This window comes from Schistocerca americana, chromosome 2, assembly GCF_021461395.2.
Source record: "Schistocerca americana isolate TAMUIC-IGC-003095 chromosome 2, iqSchAmer2.1, whole genome shotgun sequence".
In the NCBI taxonomy this organism is placed as follows: Eukaryota; Metazoa; Arthropoda; class Insecta; order Orthoptera; family Acrididae; genus Schistocerca; species Schistocerca americana.
In genome coordinates, this window is record NC_060120.1 from 450150339 (window position 1) to 450170349 (window position 20011).

Sequence of the window (20011 nt, forward strand, 5' to 3'; positions counted from 1 at the left end):
GCACGTCAGTGTTGAAACTCCTGTCCGTGAGATATGAGTGTATGAGACGTACGAGCCCGTCGGGGAACCCTGCGTCACTGAGTTTGCGTATTAGGCCGTTGTGCCATAGACGATCGAAAGCCTTTTCGATGTCCAGGAACACCGCCCCAGTTGCCTTGCTTGTGTTGTATCCGTGTGTTATGTATTCAACGACGCGGAGGAGTTGTTGTGTTGTTGAGTGGTGATTCCTGAAACCGAATTGCTCCGGTCTCAGGGTGTCGTTTGTGATGCAGTGCCTGGTGAGTCGTTTTAGTATTACCTTCTCAACGATCTTGCTGAGCGCGCTCAGCAGACTGATGGGTCGGTAATTTTGTGGGAGGGAGTGGTCTTTCCCCGGCTTCCTGAACATCAGGACCTTGGCCGTCTTCCAAAAGGCGGGGAAGTGTTGGTGTTTGAGTATGGCATTCGTAATGTGTGCTAGGTAGTCTACAGCTTTGTCCGTGAACTCCTGGAGGACACGGTTTTGAATGCCATCGTGACCAGGGGCCTTCCTAGCTGTGGTGTGCATGATGGCCCATTTGATTTCTGCTGTACTAGCTTGTCGGATGTTGTTGCGCGCTGGTTGGGCCAAGATGCGTGTGACCTCCTGGTCCGTATCAAGTGTGAATGCTGGGTCTGAGGGATCCAGGTTCGGTGTGAATGACGCTGCGAGTGTGAGGGCCATCAGTTCCGCTTTTTCTTCCGCCGAATATGCTGGTCCGTCTGGCCCTTGTAACGTGGGGGTGTACAGTTTCTCCCTGGTGAAGTGTCGGGCTAGCTGCCACACGCCAGGCCGCGTGGTGTCTAGCCCTTCGAGTTTCTGGTCCCACTGTTGTGTCTTGAATGTTTGTATTTTTTCCCGGATTATACCCTGGAGCCTGTTAATGTGCCGTTTGAAGTGCTGGCGCCTGGTACGCTGCCAGTGTCTCCTGAGGCGGTTCCTCATTGAGATTAGGCCCAGGATTTCCTGGGGCAGGGCAGCACTGTGTTGTTGTGGCGTGCGGATTGGTATGGTGTTGGCTATTGCGTCCTGGACGGCGCCGGTGAGGGTTTCGACTGCCTCGTCAATTTGGGCTGTCTCGTTAATCGCGTGGGTTGGTGGGATGCGACTGTCAAGCGCTTCCTTGAACTGGGTCCAATTCGCGCGCCTGTAGTCTAACATCCTGCGTTGTTCCACGTTCTGCAGTGTTTCTTCAATGTATAGTATAACGGGTTGGTGATTTGAGGGCAGATCGTTTTCAACGACAACGTTGAGTGTCGTTGTTATGCCCTTGATGAGGGCCATGTCTAGCACGTCTGGCCTGTGTCCCCTCCGGTAGGGAATGTGCGTCGGTTCGGTCGGCGCTAGTGTGATGTAGTTTCGTCCTAGTGCATGTTCGTATAGTTTCTTGCCGTTGGAGTTTCGTATTCGTGAGTTCCAGTCCGGGTGTTTTGCGTTAAGATCTCCAGCGGCTATTACGCGCGGTGATGTGTTGAGTATTGTGCTGATGTCGCGTGTTTTGATGTTTTTAGGGCTGTTGTATACTGACACCAGTGTAGTGTAGGCTCCGTTGAACACGACCCTGACGGCGGTTGCCTCTAGTTTTTCGAGTTCGGGGAGCACTATGTTTGTGTGTGCTGTGTCTTTGTGTATGATGATGGCTGTTCCGCCGTGACCGGAGCCGTCCGGTCGGTCGGTACGATAGACGCAGTAGCCGGTGAAGTTTAGTTGGTTGCGTGGTTTGAGCTTAGTTTCGCTCAGCAGTGCGATAAGGATACCCTTACGCTCCATGAACGCGGCGAATTCCGCCCTTTTGTTATTGATCCCGTCTGCATTCCAGAACAGGATCTGTGTCAGTGTCTGGTTGTTTGCGATGGGGGCGGGGTGTGGTGTGTTATCCATGTATGTGTGTAAACAGTGTGGTGAATGCTGTTTGTATGGCAGCCCAGTACTGCCCGGGTTGGGCAGTCGTGAGCTGTGTAAGGAGTGTGGCGACAGCCGCCCAGATCTTGTGAAGGATCTGGGTGGTCGTGTGACGGGGGAATAGTGTTTCCAATAAACCCCCGGATGTTGTGTTGGCGTTGTGTGTGTCGGCCTGTGGCTCAGTTGTGGTGTTAGCGGCCGCTGGTGCGGGTGTTGGCGTTATGGATGGGCTGGCGCTTGTGGTGTTGTTGCGTGGAACATTTTGTGGTGCCTGTGTATTAGATGTGTTGGGGGGAGGAGTAGTGTGTGTGCTGGTGTTGCTGGCTTGCTGACTGTGTGTCTGTGTGTCATTGTTTTGTTGTCGCTGGGTATTCTGTTGTGGTGCGCGCGTGTTCCCACTCCTGTTTCCACGTGTTCGCCTACGCCTTCTCTGGGTTTTCGGTTCTGGGGCTCCCTGTGTTAGTGTGTTTTCATGTGTGACATGTGTAGGTTCGCAGGCAGTGGCTACAGGGGGTGGGGTCGTGTTGTTTCTGGGGGCTGGTGTTGGTACCGGTGTGGGTGCAGTGTCGTGTGTTGGCTGAGACAATTGTGTTGCTGTCGCAGCGGTTGTGATAGGTGTGTGTGCTGGGCGCAGAGGTTCCGCGGCCTGCACTGCTCCTCCAGGGCGTGTAGCCATGGCGAACGACACTCCGTTCCTGACAGGGTTTGGTGCGGGCCTTGGTCGTGTTATGACGTTGGGTGGCTTCGACTGTTGGTTTTTGCGCCTCTGCGCCTCTCTGTATACGTTGCAGCCCCTGTAGTTGGCCGCATGGGCTTGGCCACAGTTGGCGCAACGGCGTATGTTTTCATGTATTAGTGTACATGCGTTGGAAGCGTGATTGCCAGCGCATCCGCGGCAACGGGGTGCCAGGCCGCAGCGGAGGCCCGAATGACCGAACCGCTGGCAGTTGTTACATTGTTGGGGGACTTGTGGCGGTTCGTAGATTTCTACCCTTACGTCCATCCGCAGAAGGCTTTTTATCTGGAGAAGGCCGCGGGAGGCGGCCGTATCGGCCATCTCAACCAGGTAGTGTGGTAGACGGTGGTGGGAGCGGAAGCCTGTCATCCTGGAAGCACTTTTGCAGTCGAATCCAAGGAAGTTAAGCGCCGCTTGTACTGTGTTGTTTGGGGTGTTGGGGTCCACCCCCTTTACCACGTACTGCTGTGTCCGTTCTTCGGCGGTCCTGTACGTATAGTGCTCGATTTCCTTTTCTTTGAGGAAGATAAGGAGATCTTTATATTCACTGTTAGTTGATACGTACAGTGAGGCCCTATCCCCAGAGTACTTCGTGTGTAGCGTGCAAGGTGAGTGCCTTTCCGCGAATGTTGTGTTGAGGACGCTGAGGTCCCCGTAGTTCTGGATTACGACTGGGGGAAAACCAGTCTTCTGTTGTGTGGGCGTAGCTGCGGTTGGTGCTTGTGTGGTGTTGCTGACCGCAGGTCGGGTCGTGTTTGTTGTTGTAGCATTGGTGTTCCTAACATGAAGCGCGGGTTTTGGTGTAGGTAGCAGCGCCTTTCGGCTACCTTGCGAGTGTGTTTGCTCGCTTGTTTGCGTGGTGTTTCTTTGTTTGCGTCGTGGGCCCTCCACCTGCCAGGGCCCAGTGTAGTGTTGTTCTGTGTCCGCATCTGCGGCTGCCGGTTCCGCCGTTGGAGTCGGTTGCCGCAGTGGGACAGTGGTGCATGAGTCACCAGATGCAGGTGAATGTAATGTTATATGGAGTGTACTTGTCCGCGTGGGGGACTCACTTGTGCCGCAGAGGTCGGTTATTAATCGACGCTGGCTCAGCAGTTCCTGCGCTTGCGCAGCGATCTGCCGGTCCTTGTCGGCCAACACCTCCTCAACGGCGGCAAGCGGGACGCTGACGTCGACGGGAACAGCCGACTCTCGCGCCTCTTTAGCTGCAGCCTTGCTGCGGGTTAGGGCGGGGGAAACACCGGCGGAATCTGCCATCGTGTGTTTGCAGGAGCTTTATTTGGTGTGGGTGGGCACGACAATTATGCTTTTTCTGAGAAGAAAAGGCTAATAGTAGGTCCTACGAAGAGGGGGAATACCCTACGGCCTACCGTGCGCCGTTGGTGCAGTGGCGCGGCACCTAAAGGAGGTGCGGAGGAAGAGAAGTGGCCTACAGTACGCGGGGTGGTCCGACGTGAACGGGCCCCTGGCACTGATCAACCCTAACAAAGAACGAGAGAGTCTCGCTAGGTTTGTAACCGAAGTTACGGGTTACTGTGAGTCAGTGACTCTTGACGGCAATAGAGCTTCTCCGCGAGCTACGCGGCTTCTCGACGAAAGGGAGCAAGCTCAACCTTCCGCCGATCAACCGAGCGCTACTGGCGCCTCGAAAGGAACTCTCTGTAGAGCAGAGCGGTCAGCGAGGCCTAAACCCCAATAGCTACCGTTGCACCGGCCATCACCGGCTGAGAGCTCCTTCCGCTACGACGGCAGGAGCGCGTGTCTCAGCATGTGTGCGTGAACCAGGCGCCCGCTGTGGAGGCCCATACGCAGCAGCGTTTGCTGAACGGTGTTGAGGAGACACATTTGGTAGCCTCTTGGTTCATCTGGGCAGTTAGCTACTCAACAGTTGCACGTCTATTCACCCGTATACATGTCCACAGACGTTGTTCATTCCTGTCATTTATGGCCCGTGGTGCACCACAGATTCCTCGCGCTGGTTTTGCATAACATCATTTTGCCATGCAACGTATACTTTAACAGCAGCTGACGCGAACAGTTTACAAAATTATCTGTACGGAAACGCTTTCACCCAGGCCTGAAAGCCAATGGTCATGCCCTTTTGCACGTCAGATAAATCACTCTGTTTCCTCATTAGGACAACGAATGCATTATTTTCCTCAATACCCAGACACGCTTTATATAACCTCCACTACCTGTGCTGCCACCCGCCGACTGTGAGTGCTCATTGCACGTTGACATCGAACGCAGGTCATGGTCACATTAGTGTGACTGGACCCTGTGTAATAAATAAGATGAAATACATGTGTACAACATAAAAGATCGTATTGATTTATTAATGCCAACCAAGCATCAAATAAACTCTTTGAAGACCAAGTACACATATAAAAACCAAAAACAGCATTTACGTCATACACTAATGAGCCAAAACATGACGGCCACTGCCACTGCGACGTTGGATGACGCATGGTGACGTTGCGAGCACGTGACACAGTAACAAAAGTATGTAAGCGGAGAAGACACGGACGGGGGATCACCCTAGCGAAGACATGGGCTGCAAATGAGGAAATCCGTTGAGATAAGCGACTTTGACAAAGGGCACATGGTTATTACGCAGAGCCTGTGAACGAGTATGTCGAAAGCGGCGAAGCTGGTCGAATTTTCACGTGCTACTGACGTGAGCATCTACGGAAAGAGGTAGAAGGATAGAGAAACGTCATTAGACCATAAATGGTTGGACGTTCACGACTTTTCACAGAAGTATTTGGAGGCTTGTCTGCTCTGTAAAGTAGGATTGATGGTAATCTGTGCCATCTCTGCCGAAAGAGCACAATGCTAGTGCGCGCACAAGTGTTTCGGAGCACACCGTTCACCGTACATTGTTGAACATGCAGCCCCGCAGCATACCACCCCTACGTGTTCACATGTTGACCCAACACACCGTTAATTACGATTGCAGTCGGCACGGGACAATCGGGATTCGACAGGCGATCAATGGAAACGTATCGGATCTTCGAATGAAGCATACACTAGGTAGATGGTCGTCTCCACAAACGCCGTCACCGACGTGATCGCTGGCTCGAAAGCTGCAGCGCGCCCTGGACACATGCTGGTGGGAGTAGTATTATGCTACGGGTTACATTCCCCTGCGCTTGCATGCGACCTGTGGTGGTAATCGAAGACACGCTGACAGCTGCAAACGACGTGCATCCCTTCATGTTCGCCCGACGCCAATGTCATCTTTCAGCAGTTTGTCCGTGTGTCGGAGCCCGAACCGTGCAACAGTGATTTGAGTAGAATTATAGTGAAATCACATTGATGTCTCTGAGACAAAATTCGCCTGATGTAAATCCTATGGAACCCATATGGGTCGCTATCGGACGCCGTCACCGCGTACGCAAATCAACAGCCCGTTATTTACGCGAATTACGAGTACATGACCTGTGCATAGACATCTAATGCCACATACCTCCACCAGCCTACCAACAATCTGTGGGATCCCTGATACGCAGAATAAATTATGTATTTCGTTCAAAAGACGGATAAACAAGCTATTAAGCAGATGGTTATAATGTTTTGATTCATCAGTGTAAGCGAAGTGCGTTTTTGTTACGCAGATCTGATTCGACAGGTACACCGTGGCACAGATATAATGGTGGAAAGCGATTTCTGTTTACAATATACTCCCTACCCAAACAGTCTCCAAAGGCGAAGAATGTGACTAATTGGGCAGATTTAGAAAAGCTATGTGAAGCAATAATACATTGTTTCAAGTTACGATTCGTTTCTATGCTGGAGTTAATATAAGAGGATCCGAAATGAAGTGCGCTCATGGCTGTAATAAGTACGAATATGCGTTTACATCCGTTCTCTACAAATCACTGAGAAATATGTGGCAGTTGATATTTACCGTTGCACTGGATATTACGGTTTGTTCCCGTTCCACTCGCTTATGGAGCGTGAGAAGAATGACTGCTTAAATTCCTCTAAGCGTACTGCAATTAGTCTAATATTGGCTTCTCGATTCCTATAGGATCAATGAGTAGCTAACAGTAGGTCTCACACTTAATACTGGCTCTTGAAACTTCGTAAGTAGTCTTATCGGGAAGGCGGGTTAGCGTCTTATCTTCAAGCGTCTGCTATTTCAGGCTTTTTAGCTTTCCCCTCATGTCGAACAAACCTGTGACCATTCATATCGTGCTCTACTCTGTACAAGTTCAATATCTCCTGTGAGCCCCGTTTGGCACAAACTTGAGCAGAATTGTAGAAGATGTCGCACGAGAGTTTTTTAGCAGTTTCCTTTGTACATTAACCACTTTTTTTCAATATCCGAACAGTGAACCGAAGTCTGCCACATGTTTTAGCTATGGATGAATCTATGTGAATCAACTGACTTCATATTCAGAAAATAATCTGAACGATTGTCATAGAGATCTCCTAGTCTCTAAGTTAAAGAACACTGTAATGGAACTGAACACGAGGCCGAGTAAACCCAAATATTATTGTCCAGTATAAAAACGTATTGCAATTGAATTCTTGCTTGAGGAAAAAAAAACTGTAGTGAACATCCATAAACTTTTGTCTGCAGAGTATGGTAATGACGAACTTGACAGGTGTACTTTATGAGCGACGAGCAAAGAGAGATAAACCACGGGAAGTGTAGAAACTAAACTCCATGATCGGCAACTTTTAAGAGTAAAGAAAACGAACGGATCAGAGACATGTGAACACCAAGGCGAGTATTGGAGAAGTCAGTGTGAAGCGGAAACACCAAGAAACAACCACAGCTAAACCAAGAGCATGCGAACATCGTGTACTGATGGACAGGCACCACCGAGCAGTGAGGACCGTAGTTGTAAAAAATTGCAGGAGTCAGTGGAAGGAATCACTTTTAAGCTCCAAAATGCTACCTGTAGTCCAGCGGACGTAATGATAATGTGGAACACTAGAAGCAGCTCCTCATAAGCCAAACATTTCTGAAGCCAATGCTCAGCGACGCTTGGGGGTGGTGCATAGATCGACGCAACTGGACAGTGGATCACTGAACACGAGTGATTTGCAGTGATAAATCCCGCTCTACCCCGAGGCAATCTGATGTAATGATTTGGAGAATGTCTCTGAAATGTACTGGTCTGCCCAGATCCCGACCTGAACCGAAAGAAAAGCGTTTGTAATTAACTAGAATTTCGACTTCGCTCCAGATTCGTCATTACCTTATGTAGTTTCGGCTCTTGAGCTGTTGTTCCCTGACAGACGTTGTCTCATTTCATGGCATGTGTCCACAGTGGTTAAATCGTCATAAATGTGAATGGTGGACATACATTACGTTATCGTCGACTAATAGGTATCCGTGTTTTTTTATCAGATAGTGTAGTAGCAAGACGTATCTCCTTCTTATACGAGTCATACACTCTGGCCATTAAAATTGCTACACCAAGAAGAAATGCAGATGATAAATATATAATTGGATAAATATATAATTGGATAAATATATAATTGGATAAATATATAATTGGACAAATATATTATACTAGAACTGACATGTGATTACATTTTCACGCAATTTGGGTGCATAGATCCTGAGAAATCAGTACCCAGAACAACCACCTCTGGCCGTAATAACGGCCTTGATACGCCTGGGCATTGAGTCAAACAGAGCTTGGATGGCGTGTACAGATGCAGCTGCCCATACAGCTTCAACACGATACCACAGTTCATCAAGAGTAGTGACTGGCGTATTGTGACGAGCCAGTTGCTCGTCCACCATTGACCAGAAGTTTTCAGTTGGTGAGAGATTTGGAGAAAGAGCTGGCCAGGGCAGCAGTCGAACATTTTCTGTATCCAGAAAGGCCCGTACAGGACCTGCAACATGCGGTCGTGCATTATCCTGCTGAAATGTAGGGTTTCGCAGGGATCGAATGAAGGGTAGAGCCATAGGTCGTAACACATCTGAAATGTAACGTCCACTGTTCAAAGTGCCGTCAATGTGAACAAGAGGTAATCGAGACGTGTAACCAATGGCACCACAGACCATCACGCCGGGTGACACGCCAGTATGGCGATGACGAATACGCGATTCCAATGTGCGTTCACCGCGATGTCGCCAAACACGGATGCGACCACCGTGATGCTGTAAAGAGAACCTGGATTCATCTGTTGACTCAGGGATCGAGACGTGGCTGCACTATCCATTACAATCGTGCGGATAAGATGCCTGTCATCTCGACTGCTAGTGATACGTGGCCGTTGGGATCCAGCACGACGTTCCGTATTACCCTCCTGAACCCACCGATTCCATATTCTGCTAACAGTCATTGGATCTCGACCAACGCGAGCAGCAATGTCGCGATACGATAAACCGCTATCGCGATAGGCTACAATCCGACCTTTATCGAAGTCGGAAACGTGATGGTACACATTTCTCCTCCTTACACGAGGCATCACAACAACGTTCCACCAGGCAACGCCGGTCAACTGCTGTTTGTGTATGAGAAATCGGTTGGAAACTTTCCTCATGTCAGCACGTTGGCCAGCCGAAGTGGCCAAGCGGTTCTAGGCGCTACAGTCTGGAACCGCGCGACCGCTACGGTCGCAGGTTTGAATCCTGCCTCGGGCATGGAGGTGTGTCATGTCCTTAGGTTAGTTAGGTTTAAGTAGTTCCAAGTTCTAGGGGACTGTTGACCTCAGATGTTAAGTCCCATAGTGCTCAGAGCCATTTGAACCATTTTCAACACGTTGTAGGTGTCGCCACCGGCGCCAACCTTCTGTGAATGCTCTGAAAAGCATAATTTGCAAATCACGGCATCTTCTTCCTGTCGGTTAAATTTCGCGTCTGTAGCTCGTCATCTTCGTGGTGTAGCAATTTTAATGGCCAGTAGTGTAAAATACTTGCGAACAAACAACATTCAAATTCGAAGCGGGCGAGTGCTCTACCACTGAGCTACCCGAGCAGAACTCAAGCCCTCTCCTGATAGATATACTTCCGGCAGTACCTCGTCTCGTAGGTTCTCGACTTCAAAGCAATTCTCCTGCGAAACTTGCAAGGCTAGCACTCCTGGGAGGAAGGAGCCATAGCTTAGCCACAGCCTGGGGATGTTCTAAAAACACTTGCCCGCGAGAGGTAAACGTCCCAAGTTCTTGTCTCGGTCCGTCAAACATTTTTAATATCGCGGAAATTTCATATTAGTTTCACTCCACAGTGGAAGTTTCATTCTGGAAATACTCAATAGCGGAATCTTCCCTTGTATACAGACTGTAGCTGGCATTGCTCCCATCTGCTTTGTACCGTTTTCTTGGAACCCTAATTTTTTTCTTATCGAAACATATAGTAAAGTTCATACCATGTTGTCGTTTGTTGTGCGCCGCCTCCGTGGTGTTGCAATTTTAGTGGGCAGCAACGTGTTTGCAATTTCATGCTTCAAAGGCCTGAAAATTAGAGCCTAACGTATGGAGCAAAATTATGGTCCTTGGAGCAGTAGAATATTTAAACGATTTGACATTTCCGCGCAAATCTGAGACTGGTGCAAGCAAGGTGTGATTGTTGCAGGGGGCAGCATGGGCGTGGCGCTGACGTTCTGCCTGGGCGGCGTGCTGGTGTCGGCGTGGGGCTGGCCGTCGCTGTTCCACGTGACGGGCGCGCTCGGCGTGCTGTGGTTCGCCGCCTGGTGGCTGCTCGTCTACGACACGCCCGCCAAGCACCCCCGCATCTCGGACCGCGAGCGCCGCCTCATCGCCGACGCGCTGGGCGCCGCCGTCTCCACCAAGAGGGTCAGCAGCTTCTGCTAGCGTGCTTCTACCACTCCTCACCTAAACTGTATTCACTTAATTGTCTCACATCTCCTTGCACCTGTTGTTGTTCTGGTTTTCAGTCCACACCAGTCTCTCCTATGCTACTGTCTGCATTCCTGCAACCTACATGCGTTGGATGGAAAGTAATAACAACACGGTTATAATTCATAGCACACGTCATTGACAGATATTCACCATATTACGTGTCCACAATAGCCACCTACCTCGATCATCTTCTCCCATAGACATGGAGGACGTCGTACACTCTGTCGATGTATCGCAATGACCGCCCCATGGCACGTACGGTGTCTTCTCTTGCGTGGTAGCGTTTGCAAAGCAAAGAAGTCGCAATCCCAATGACTCATACCAGATGAATACGGCGTATGTTCCAGTATCTCCCAGCCCAACCTACACGGAAGCTCCTGCACAGGATTCGCCGTTTTGCATCGTGCATCCTCATGACGGATGACGAGATGCGGTGCCAGAAGGAAACGTTGTTGTATCCTCTGACCATGTGCCACTTCACACACGTTGTTCGTGTTTCCCAGCCATACTGTTAGGGTGCTTTAACTGGCCTCCCGCACTTTCAGAAAGTACACACAGAAACTGGCTCAAACACAGCCGTCGCCGCTCACTGGACTACTTCAACTGACCTTCTGCTATCAGCTGCAGACAGTGGGCATGCCATATGACGTACATCCTTCATGTTACGGCAGTTCAAAAATGGTTCAAATGGCTCTGAGCACTATGGGACTCAACTGCTGAGGTCATTAGTCCCCTAGAACTTAGAACTAGTTAAACCTAACTAACCTAAGGACATCACACACATCCATGCCCGAGGCAGGATTCGAACCTGCGACCGTAGCGGTCTCGCGGTTCCAGACTGCAGCGCCAGAACCGCGCGGCCTCTTCGGCCGGCTGTTACGGCAGTACTCCCATATGAACTACTGTAGTCAAGTCCTGATCCCCCTCCACAATTTTTATTCCCCACCCTTCCCTCCGTGACCAAATTGACGATTCTTTGCTGCGCCAGGATTAGTCCTACCAATCGATCCCTTCTTTTACCCAAATTGTGCCATAATTTCTTTTCTCCCTTCGACTCACTATATCTTTATTGTTTGTTTGATTTACCCATCTAATCTTAAGCGTTGTTCTGTCGCACCACATTTCAAGACCTTCTAGTCTGAACGGTTTATCGTCCACAAATTTGGAAATTTGTGGTACGCTCCTGTGGGACCAAACTGCTCACGCCATCGGTCCCTGGGCTTACACACTACTTAATCTAACTTAAACTAAATTACCCTAAAGACAACTCACAAATCCATACCCGAGGGAGGACTCGTGGAGGGGGAGAGCCGCGTGAACCGTGGCAAGGCGCCTGAGACCGTGCGGCTACCCCACGCGGCTTTATCGTCCACATTTCACTTCTGTACGCGGCTACATTCTATAAAAATACCTTCAGAAAAGACATGCTAACACTTAAATTTATATTCCATGTTTCATATTTACAAATTTCTATTTTACAGAAACGCTTTCTTTGTTATTGGCAGGCAGCATATGATTTCCTAATCACTTCAGTCATCGTCAGTTATATGGCTGTTCAAATAACAAAACTCATCAACTGACTCTCATCTTTCATTTCCATATCTTATTCTCTCAGAATGGCCTCTTTTTAATTGCACGGCATTTCATTAGGCTTCTTGTGTTCTGTTGATATTGAGCCTCCTTTCAAGAAGTTACCGATTACACTTAACTGACCTTCCATGTCCTCTGCCGTCTCTGTTAGAACTACAATGTCATCGACAAACTTCGAAGTTTTTGTCTCCTACGATAGCGCACACTGAGGCAATAAGAATGTTGTATGAAGACGGTGTTTTCCCACGTAGGTTGTATTTATTTAGACACTTCTTAGTTCTAAGTTTCGGCTTCTTAAGCCATTATTGCATGTTTAGCTAGAACAAGGTATCATATACAGGGTGTTACAAAAAGGTACGGCCAAACTTTCAGGAAACGTTCCTCACACACAAAGAAAGAAAATATGTTATGTGGACATGTGTCCGGAAACGCTTACTTTCCATGTTAGAGCTCATTTTATTACTTCTCTTCAAATCACATTAATCATGAAATGGAAACACACAGCAACAGAACGTACCAGAGTGACTTCAAACACTTTGTTACAGGAAATGTTCAAAATGTCCTCCGTTAGCGAGGATACATGCATCCACCCTCCGTCGCATGGAATCCCTTATGCGCTGATGCAGCCCTGGAGAATGGCGTATTGTATCACAGCCGTCCACAATACGAGCACGAAGATTCTCTACATTTGGTACCGGGGTTGCGTAGACAAGAGCTTTCAAATGCCCCCATAAATGAAAGTCAAGAGGGTTGAGGTCAGGAGAGCGTGGAGGCCATGGAATTGGTCCGCCTCTACCAATCCATCGGTCACCGAATCTGTTGTTGAGAAGCGTACGAACACTTCGACTGAAATGTGCAGGAGCTCCATCGTGCATGAACCACATGTTGTGTCGTACTTGTAAAGGCACATGTTCTAGCAGCACAGGTAGAGTATCCCGTATGAAATCATGATAACATCCTCCATTGAGCGTAGGTGGAAAAACGTGGGGCCCAATCAAGACATCACCAACAATGCCTGCCCAAACGTTCACAGAAAATCTGTGTTGATGACGTGGTTGCACAATTGCGTGCGGATTCTCGTCAGCCCACACATGTTGATTGTGAATCGATGAAGTACAGTACATACTGACGAAACTAAAATGAGCTCTAACATGGAAACTAAACGTTTCCGGACACATGTGCACTTAACATCTTTTCTTTATTTGTGTGTGAGGAATGTTTCCTGAAAGTTTGGCCGTACCTTTTTGTAACACCCTGTATAAGTAAATGGCAGCATATTTGCAAGATGTGCTACAGTTCGTTTCCATTTACAAATTTTAGTATTCTTTATGGTTTGACAATAGTCGGCGCACCTAAGGCAGTAAAATGTGCAAAAATATAAAGGTTGAATATAGAAGAGAAAGACTACCTACTTCAGTTATACCCTTTTGAAGGCAAGCATTTCTCCGTGGAACCTTCCATTCTTACTTTCCCTTCTGCTGCCCCTGCTGCTGCTGGTTATGGGTTTAAGGAGACTGGACATCTACGGTCATCAGTCTCCTATTCATCGCCCAAGACATAATTAGTGCACCCACATGTCTGCGTCTAGAGTCAGTTCTATCCGAAAGTGTGAGAAAATGTTCTGAAAATTTAAATAGCGTGTATTTGAAGCGGGTCTTGGGTACTAGCCGGTATTGAGCTAGTGTGACGTGGAAAACAGCCTAAAAACCACACACAAGCTGGCCGGCACACCTGCCCTCGGCGTTAATCAGCCGGGTGAATACGAACTGGGACCGGCGCACCTTCCCCTCTCAGAGGCAGGCACTTTAATGATCACGAATATCCTAAAGACTGCCATTTTCCCCTCTTCGTTCTCGCACGTCTTGGATATTATTCTTTTTGACTTACAGATTACACCTGATTTTTATCAGAATTTAAAATATGTTTCTCCAGGTTAGGTTGTTGAAAGTTTGTGAAGATATAATGAATTTTCTTAAGTCTTGCTGCCATTAAGTAGTGTAACTTCAATTCCGATATGAATACTATTAGATTTCCTAAAGTCAAACTGACCGTCATTTAACAGATCCTCAATTTCTTTTCATTCTGGTGTATATTACTCTGTTCAGTGTTTGAGATGTCAAACATTTATTCGTCCATGCCATTTTGGAGATTGTTCGTTCGATATTTTTCCATAAGTCCGATGGCATGTCTCCTGCCTCATAAATTCTATACACAGACGTGCCACTTCCTCGAAAGGTTTTAGAAGTTCCCGTTGGGTGCTAATCTATCCTCTAATTAGACCTGGTTGTTCGCAAGTCCTCCAAAGCTCTGCCGAACTGTGAGATACCGAGTCCCCTGTGTCTCTCGGATCGAAGCCCATTACTTCTACTATCACGTAAGCATACACGTCCTCCTGCTCATACAGGCGATCAGAGTACTATTTCCATCTATTAGTTTCCCCTTCAGCGGTTAGCAGTGGGATTTTCACTCGACACATGTGCAGCAAACGCAGGCACCTTAGTAGTCGCTTTCTTCCGATATCATATCTTTCGCCGTATTCTTTAGACACAGTCTGCATAACGATAGCGGTCAGTCTACTGACGGGATGGGCGTGTTGCAGCCGCGGACGCCGTGGGCCAGCATCGCGACGTCGTGGCCGCTGTGGCTGACGGTGGTGGTGCACTGGGCCAGCAACATGGGCATCTTCACCCTCATGACGCAGGCGCCCACCTACTTCAAGTACATCCACGGCTGGGACATGGGCATGGTAAGGCGCTGCACCGCTCTCAACTAGCCTACTCTTTGTTCTCGCACATACTGTGGTTTGTCCCCATCCATTAAACGTTCCAGTGTGAGAATACGGCCGTTAACAATGATATTTCTTCCTAATTAAGTGCTGCATTACTAAAAGTGTTTTTTCCCACATAGTTTTTCATATACACTACTGGCCATTAAAATTGCTACACCAAGAAGAAATGCAGATGATAAACGGGTATTCATTGGACAAATATATTATACTAGAACTGACATGTGATTACATTTTCACGCAATTTGGGTGCATAAATCCTGAGAAATCTGTGCCCAGAACAACCACCTCTGGACGTAACAACGGCCTTGATACGCCTGGGCATTGAGTCAGAGCTTGGATGGCATGTACAGGTACAGCTCCCCATGCAGCTTCAACACGATACACAATTCATCAAGAGTAGTGACTGGCGTATTGTGACGAGCCAGTTGCTCGACCACCATTGATCAGACGTTTTCAATTGGTGAGCGATCTGGAGAATGTGCTGGCCAGGACAGCAGTCGATCATTATTTGTATCCAGAAACGCCCGTACAGGACCTGCAACATGCGGTCGTGCACTATCCTGCTGAAACGTAGGGTTTCGTAGGGATCGAATGAAGGGTAGAGCAACGGGTCGTAACACATCTGAAATGTACCGCCCACTGTTCAAAGTACCGTCAGTGCGAACAAGAGGTGACCGGCACGTGTAACCAATGGCACCCCATACCATCACGCCGGGTGATACGCCAGTATGGTGATGACGAATACACACTTCCAATTTGCGTTCACCGCGATGTCGCCAAACACGGATGCGACCATCATGATGCTGTAAACAGAACCTGGATTCATCCGAAAAAATGACGTTTTGCCATTCGTGCACCCAGGTTCGTCGTTGAGTACAGCATCGCAGGCGCTCCTTTCTGTGATGAAGCGTCAAGGGTAACCGCACCCATGGTCTCCGAGCTGATAGTCGATGCTGCTGCAAACGTCGTCGAACTGTTCGTGCAGATGGTTGTTGTCTTGCAAACGTCCCCATCTCTTGACTCAGGGATCGAGACGTGGCTGCACGATCCGTTGCAGCCATGTGGATAAGATGCCTATCATCTCGACTGCTAGTGATACGAGGCCGTTGTGATCCAGCACGGCGTTCCGTATTACCCTTCTGAACCCACCGATTCCGTATTCTACTAACAGTCATTGGATGTCGACCCACGCGAGCAGCAATGTCGCGATGCGATAAACCGCAATCGCGATAGGCTACAATCCGACCTTTATCAAAGTCGGAAACGTGATGGTACGCATTTCTCCTCCTTACACGAGGCATCACAACAACGTTTCACCAGACAACGCCGGTCAACTGCAGTTTGTGTATGAGAAATCGGTTGGAAATCTTCCTCATGTCAACACGTTGTAGGTGTCGCCACCGGCGCCAACCTTGTGTGAATGCTCTGAAAAGCTAGTCACTTGCATATCACAGCATCTTCAACCTGTCGGTTAAATTTCGCGTCTTTAGCACGTCATCTTCGTGGTGTAGGAATTTTAATGGCCAGTAGTGTATCACGCAGCATGCTATCAGCATTTCGAACGCTTATTGTAACCACAAAATTTATTAACCACTGTTAATTAGCTATATTGATAGTTTACGAATATATTGGCCTACTTTAAATGAATATAAACAAAAAAAATAATCCTGAAGTCTGCGAGACGTATACCAAATAGGATTAACAGGGCATATTGAGTACAAACAAAGAAGGGCGCCATCGGTGCCCACAGGTTTGTTTAACTGACAGGAGAACGTCGCGGAAATGACGAGAAACCTGAACTGGCAGGCGCCTGAAGGGTGACGCCATCTACAATGAGGTGATGAAAGTCATGGGAAACCTCCTAATATTGCATCTGACCCGACGTAGTGTAGCAACTCTTCGTGGTGTGGACTCACCAAGTCGTTAGAAGTCCTCTGCAGAAATATTGAGCCATGCTGCCTCTATAGCCGCCCATAACTGCGAAAGGGTTGCCGGTGAAAGATGTAGCGCATGAACTAAGCTGTCGATTATGTTCCATAAATGTTCGATGGGATCCATCTGGCTGTGCAGCTGGTCCCGGTGCAGGTTCGAGTCCTCCCTCGGGTGTGGGTGTGTGTCCTTAGGATAATTTAAGTTAAGTAGTGTGTAAGCTTAGGGACTGATGACCTTAACAGTTAAGTCCCACAAGGTTTCACACACACTTGCATTTGGTATCCATATCGGGCGATCCGGGTGGCCAAATCTATTCCTCGAATTGTTCAGAACGTTCTCCAAACCAATCGCGAACAGTTGTGACCAGGTGATATGGCGCATTGTAATCCAGAAAGATTCCGTCGTTGCTTGGGAAGATGAAGTCCATGTGTGGCTTCAAATAGTCTCCAAGTAGCCGTAGGTTACCATTTCCACTCAATGATTGGTTCATTTGGACCAGAGGACCCAGTCCATTCCATGTAAACACAGCCAACGCCATTATGGAGCCACCACCAGCTTGCACAGTGCTTTGTTGACAATCTGGTCCCATGGCTTCGTGGAGTCTGCGCCACATTCGAACCCTACCATCAGCTCTTATCAACTGAAATCTGGACTCCTATGACCAGGCCACAGTTTTCCAGTAGCATAGGGTCCAACCGATATGGTCACGAACCCAGGAGAGGCGCTGCAGGCCATGAGCTGTTAGCAAAGCCTTTCGCGTCAGTCCTCTGCTGCTATAGCCACTTAATGCCGAATTTCGCCTCACTGTCCTAACGGACACGTTCGTGGTGCGTTCCACATATATTTCTAAGGTTATTTCACGGAGTGCTGCTTGTCTACTAGCACTGACAATTCTACGCAAATGCCACAGCTTTCGGCCGTTAAGCGAAGGCCGTCGGCCAGTGTTGTCCGTGGTGCGAGGTAAAGCCTGAAGTTTGGTATTCTAGGCGTACTCATCACACCGTGGGTCTCGGTATACTGAATTCCTCAACGATTCCGGAAATGGAGTGTTACATGCGTCTAGTGTCGGAAGTTCCATGCGGCTTTTCGCGGATGATGCTTTAGTATACAGAGAAGTTGCAGCATTATAAAATTGCAGCGATATGCACGAAGATCTGCAGCGGATAGGTACTTGGTGCAGGGAGTGGCAACTAACCCTTAACATAGACAAATGTAATGTATTGCGAATACATAGAAAGAAGGAGCCATTATTGTATGATTATATGATAGCGGAACAAACACTGGTAGCAGTTACTTCTGTAAAATATCTGGGAGTATGCCTGCGGAACGATTTGATGTGGAATGATCATATAAAATTAACTGTTGGTAAGGCGGGTGCCAGGTTGGGATTCATTGGGAGAGTCCTTAAAAAATGTAGTCCATCAACAAAGGAGGTGGCTTACAAAACACTCGTTCCACCTATACTTGAGTATTGCTCATCAGTGTGGGGTCCGTACCAGGTCGGGTTGACGGAGGAGATAGAGAAGATCCAAAGAAGAGCGGCGCGTTTTGTCACAGGGTTATGTGGTAAGCGTGATAGCGTTACAGAGATGTTTAGCAAACTCAAGTGGCAGACTCTGCAAGAGAGGCGCTGTGCATCGTGGTGTAGCTTGCTGTCCAGGTTTCGAGAGGGTGCATTTCTGGATGAGGTATCGAATATATTGCTTCCCCCTACTTATACCTCCCTAGGAGACCACGAATGTAAAATTAGAGAGATTCCAGCGTGCACGGGGGCTTTCCGGTAGTCGTTCTTCCCGCGAACCGTACGCGACTGGAGCAGGAAAGGGAGGTAATGACAGTGGCACGTAAAGTGCCCACCACCACACACCGTTGGGTGGCTTGCGGAGTATAAATGTAGATGTAACTGCAACTACCATTCTGCGTTCATAGTCTGTTAATTCCTGTCATGCGGCCATAATTACGTCGGGAATCTTTTCACATGAGCCACGTGAATAGAAATGACTGCTCCGTCAATACAGTGCCCTTTTACGCCTTGTGTACGCGATACTACCGCCACATATAAACGTGCATATTGCTATACCATGACTTTTTGTCACCTCAGTGTATTTCGCGAAAGCCTGCTTGCAAAGTTCCGAGAGCCTGGATTGAGTGAGGAATCTGGAGGCGAAATTCAGTCCCTTACGTACCGGTCCCGTGGGGACGGGGAGGCAGTATCCGACTAATTACAGCACCGACAGAGGCATTCAAACGGTGTTTCCAGTGCTTAATACGCAACGTCTTACTGACTTGCTTAATTTGTGAACCTGTTTCTCTTGAATACAGCATCCAATTTTTCTGGAATTGTGATTATTTGTTTATTTGCACATGTACATCCCATCTACCCCTTCGTAAAGCGTCTTTTTTGTGTGTCTCAGAGCGTAAATTTGATAGTATCTTTACACCAGATGGAAAAGTGCCTTCTGAGACAGCGTTACAAATACACAAACTCACACACACACCAAAATTAATGTTGCTGCTATCCTCAATAGCTACGATGGACTAAAGCCGTATACAGCATAGGACCCAGTCAGATGTGTTAATGGAACTGCCGCAATGAGCACGATGTGAAAACAACGCCTTTATGGCCCGGAACTAAGGGCCAGTGACGTCACAGCCGGTAGCGTGGGCTTGTAAGACGAACGCAGCCGTTAACCTCACGGCAGTCGTTAGTTACAACCTGACAGTAACCGGGAGGTACTTGAGCACGTGAAACCATTTAATGCTGCTGAAAGCCTCAGAAGATTTGATTACAATACTTATGAGCTGGTAAAAGAACGGGAGAGATAATGTAATTCTCGAAGTTTTCGCAGTGTAATGAGTACTGTAGGAGGTTTCGGGACTGCATCCGGATGACATCGACATTCTGTCACGATATTTGTACTGTACACGAGTCAGCTATAGTCGGACGGGTTTCCTTAGTGCTCACCTATAGATACCTAACTCGTTGTCAGATAAATATGGTGGACAAATGACGAAAACATCCGACTGCGATCCCAAACCGTTGTGGAATAAGAGAGATAATGTTTAAATAACTTACGGGACTGCAACCGGAGACGTCTTCGACAACCGCCGATATTTCGACACAAACAGACCCTGCCATTTTCAAGGCATAACTGCAACAAGTACGCGCTGTGCAAGGGAATTTAAAACTTCGATTTTTGCCGAAATTCCGGAA

General features: G+C 48.2%; 1 protein-coding gene across 1 annotated transcript in view; it reads left to right on the top strand.

Moving 5' to 3' along the window:
• The window catches only part of LOC124594086 (sialin-like), a 287657-nt gene that overhangs the window by 204954 nt on the left and 62692 nt on the right, over positions 1-20011 (top strand). The window contains exons 5-6 of the mRNA XM_047132436.1: positions 10201-10421; positions 14677-14823. Of these exons, the coding sequence (XP_046988392.1) occupies positions 10201-10421; positions 14677-14823 (368 nt within the window). The remainder of the gene's footprint in view (positions 1-10200; positions 10422-14676; positions 14824-20011) is intronic.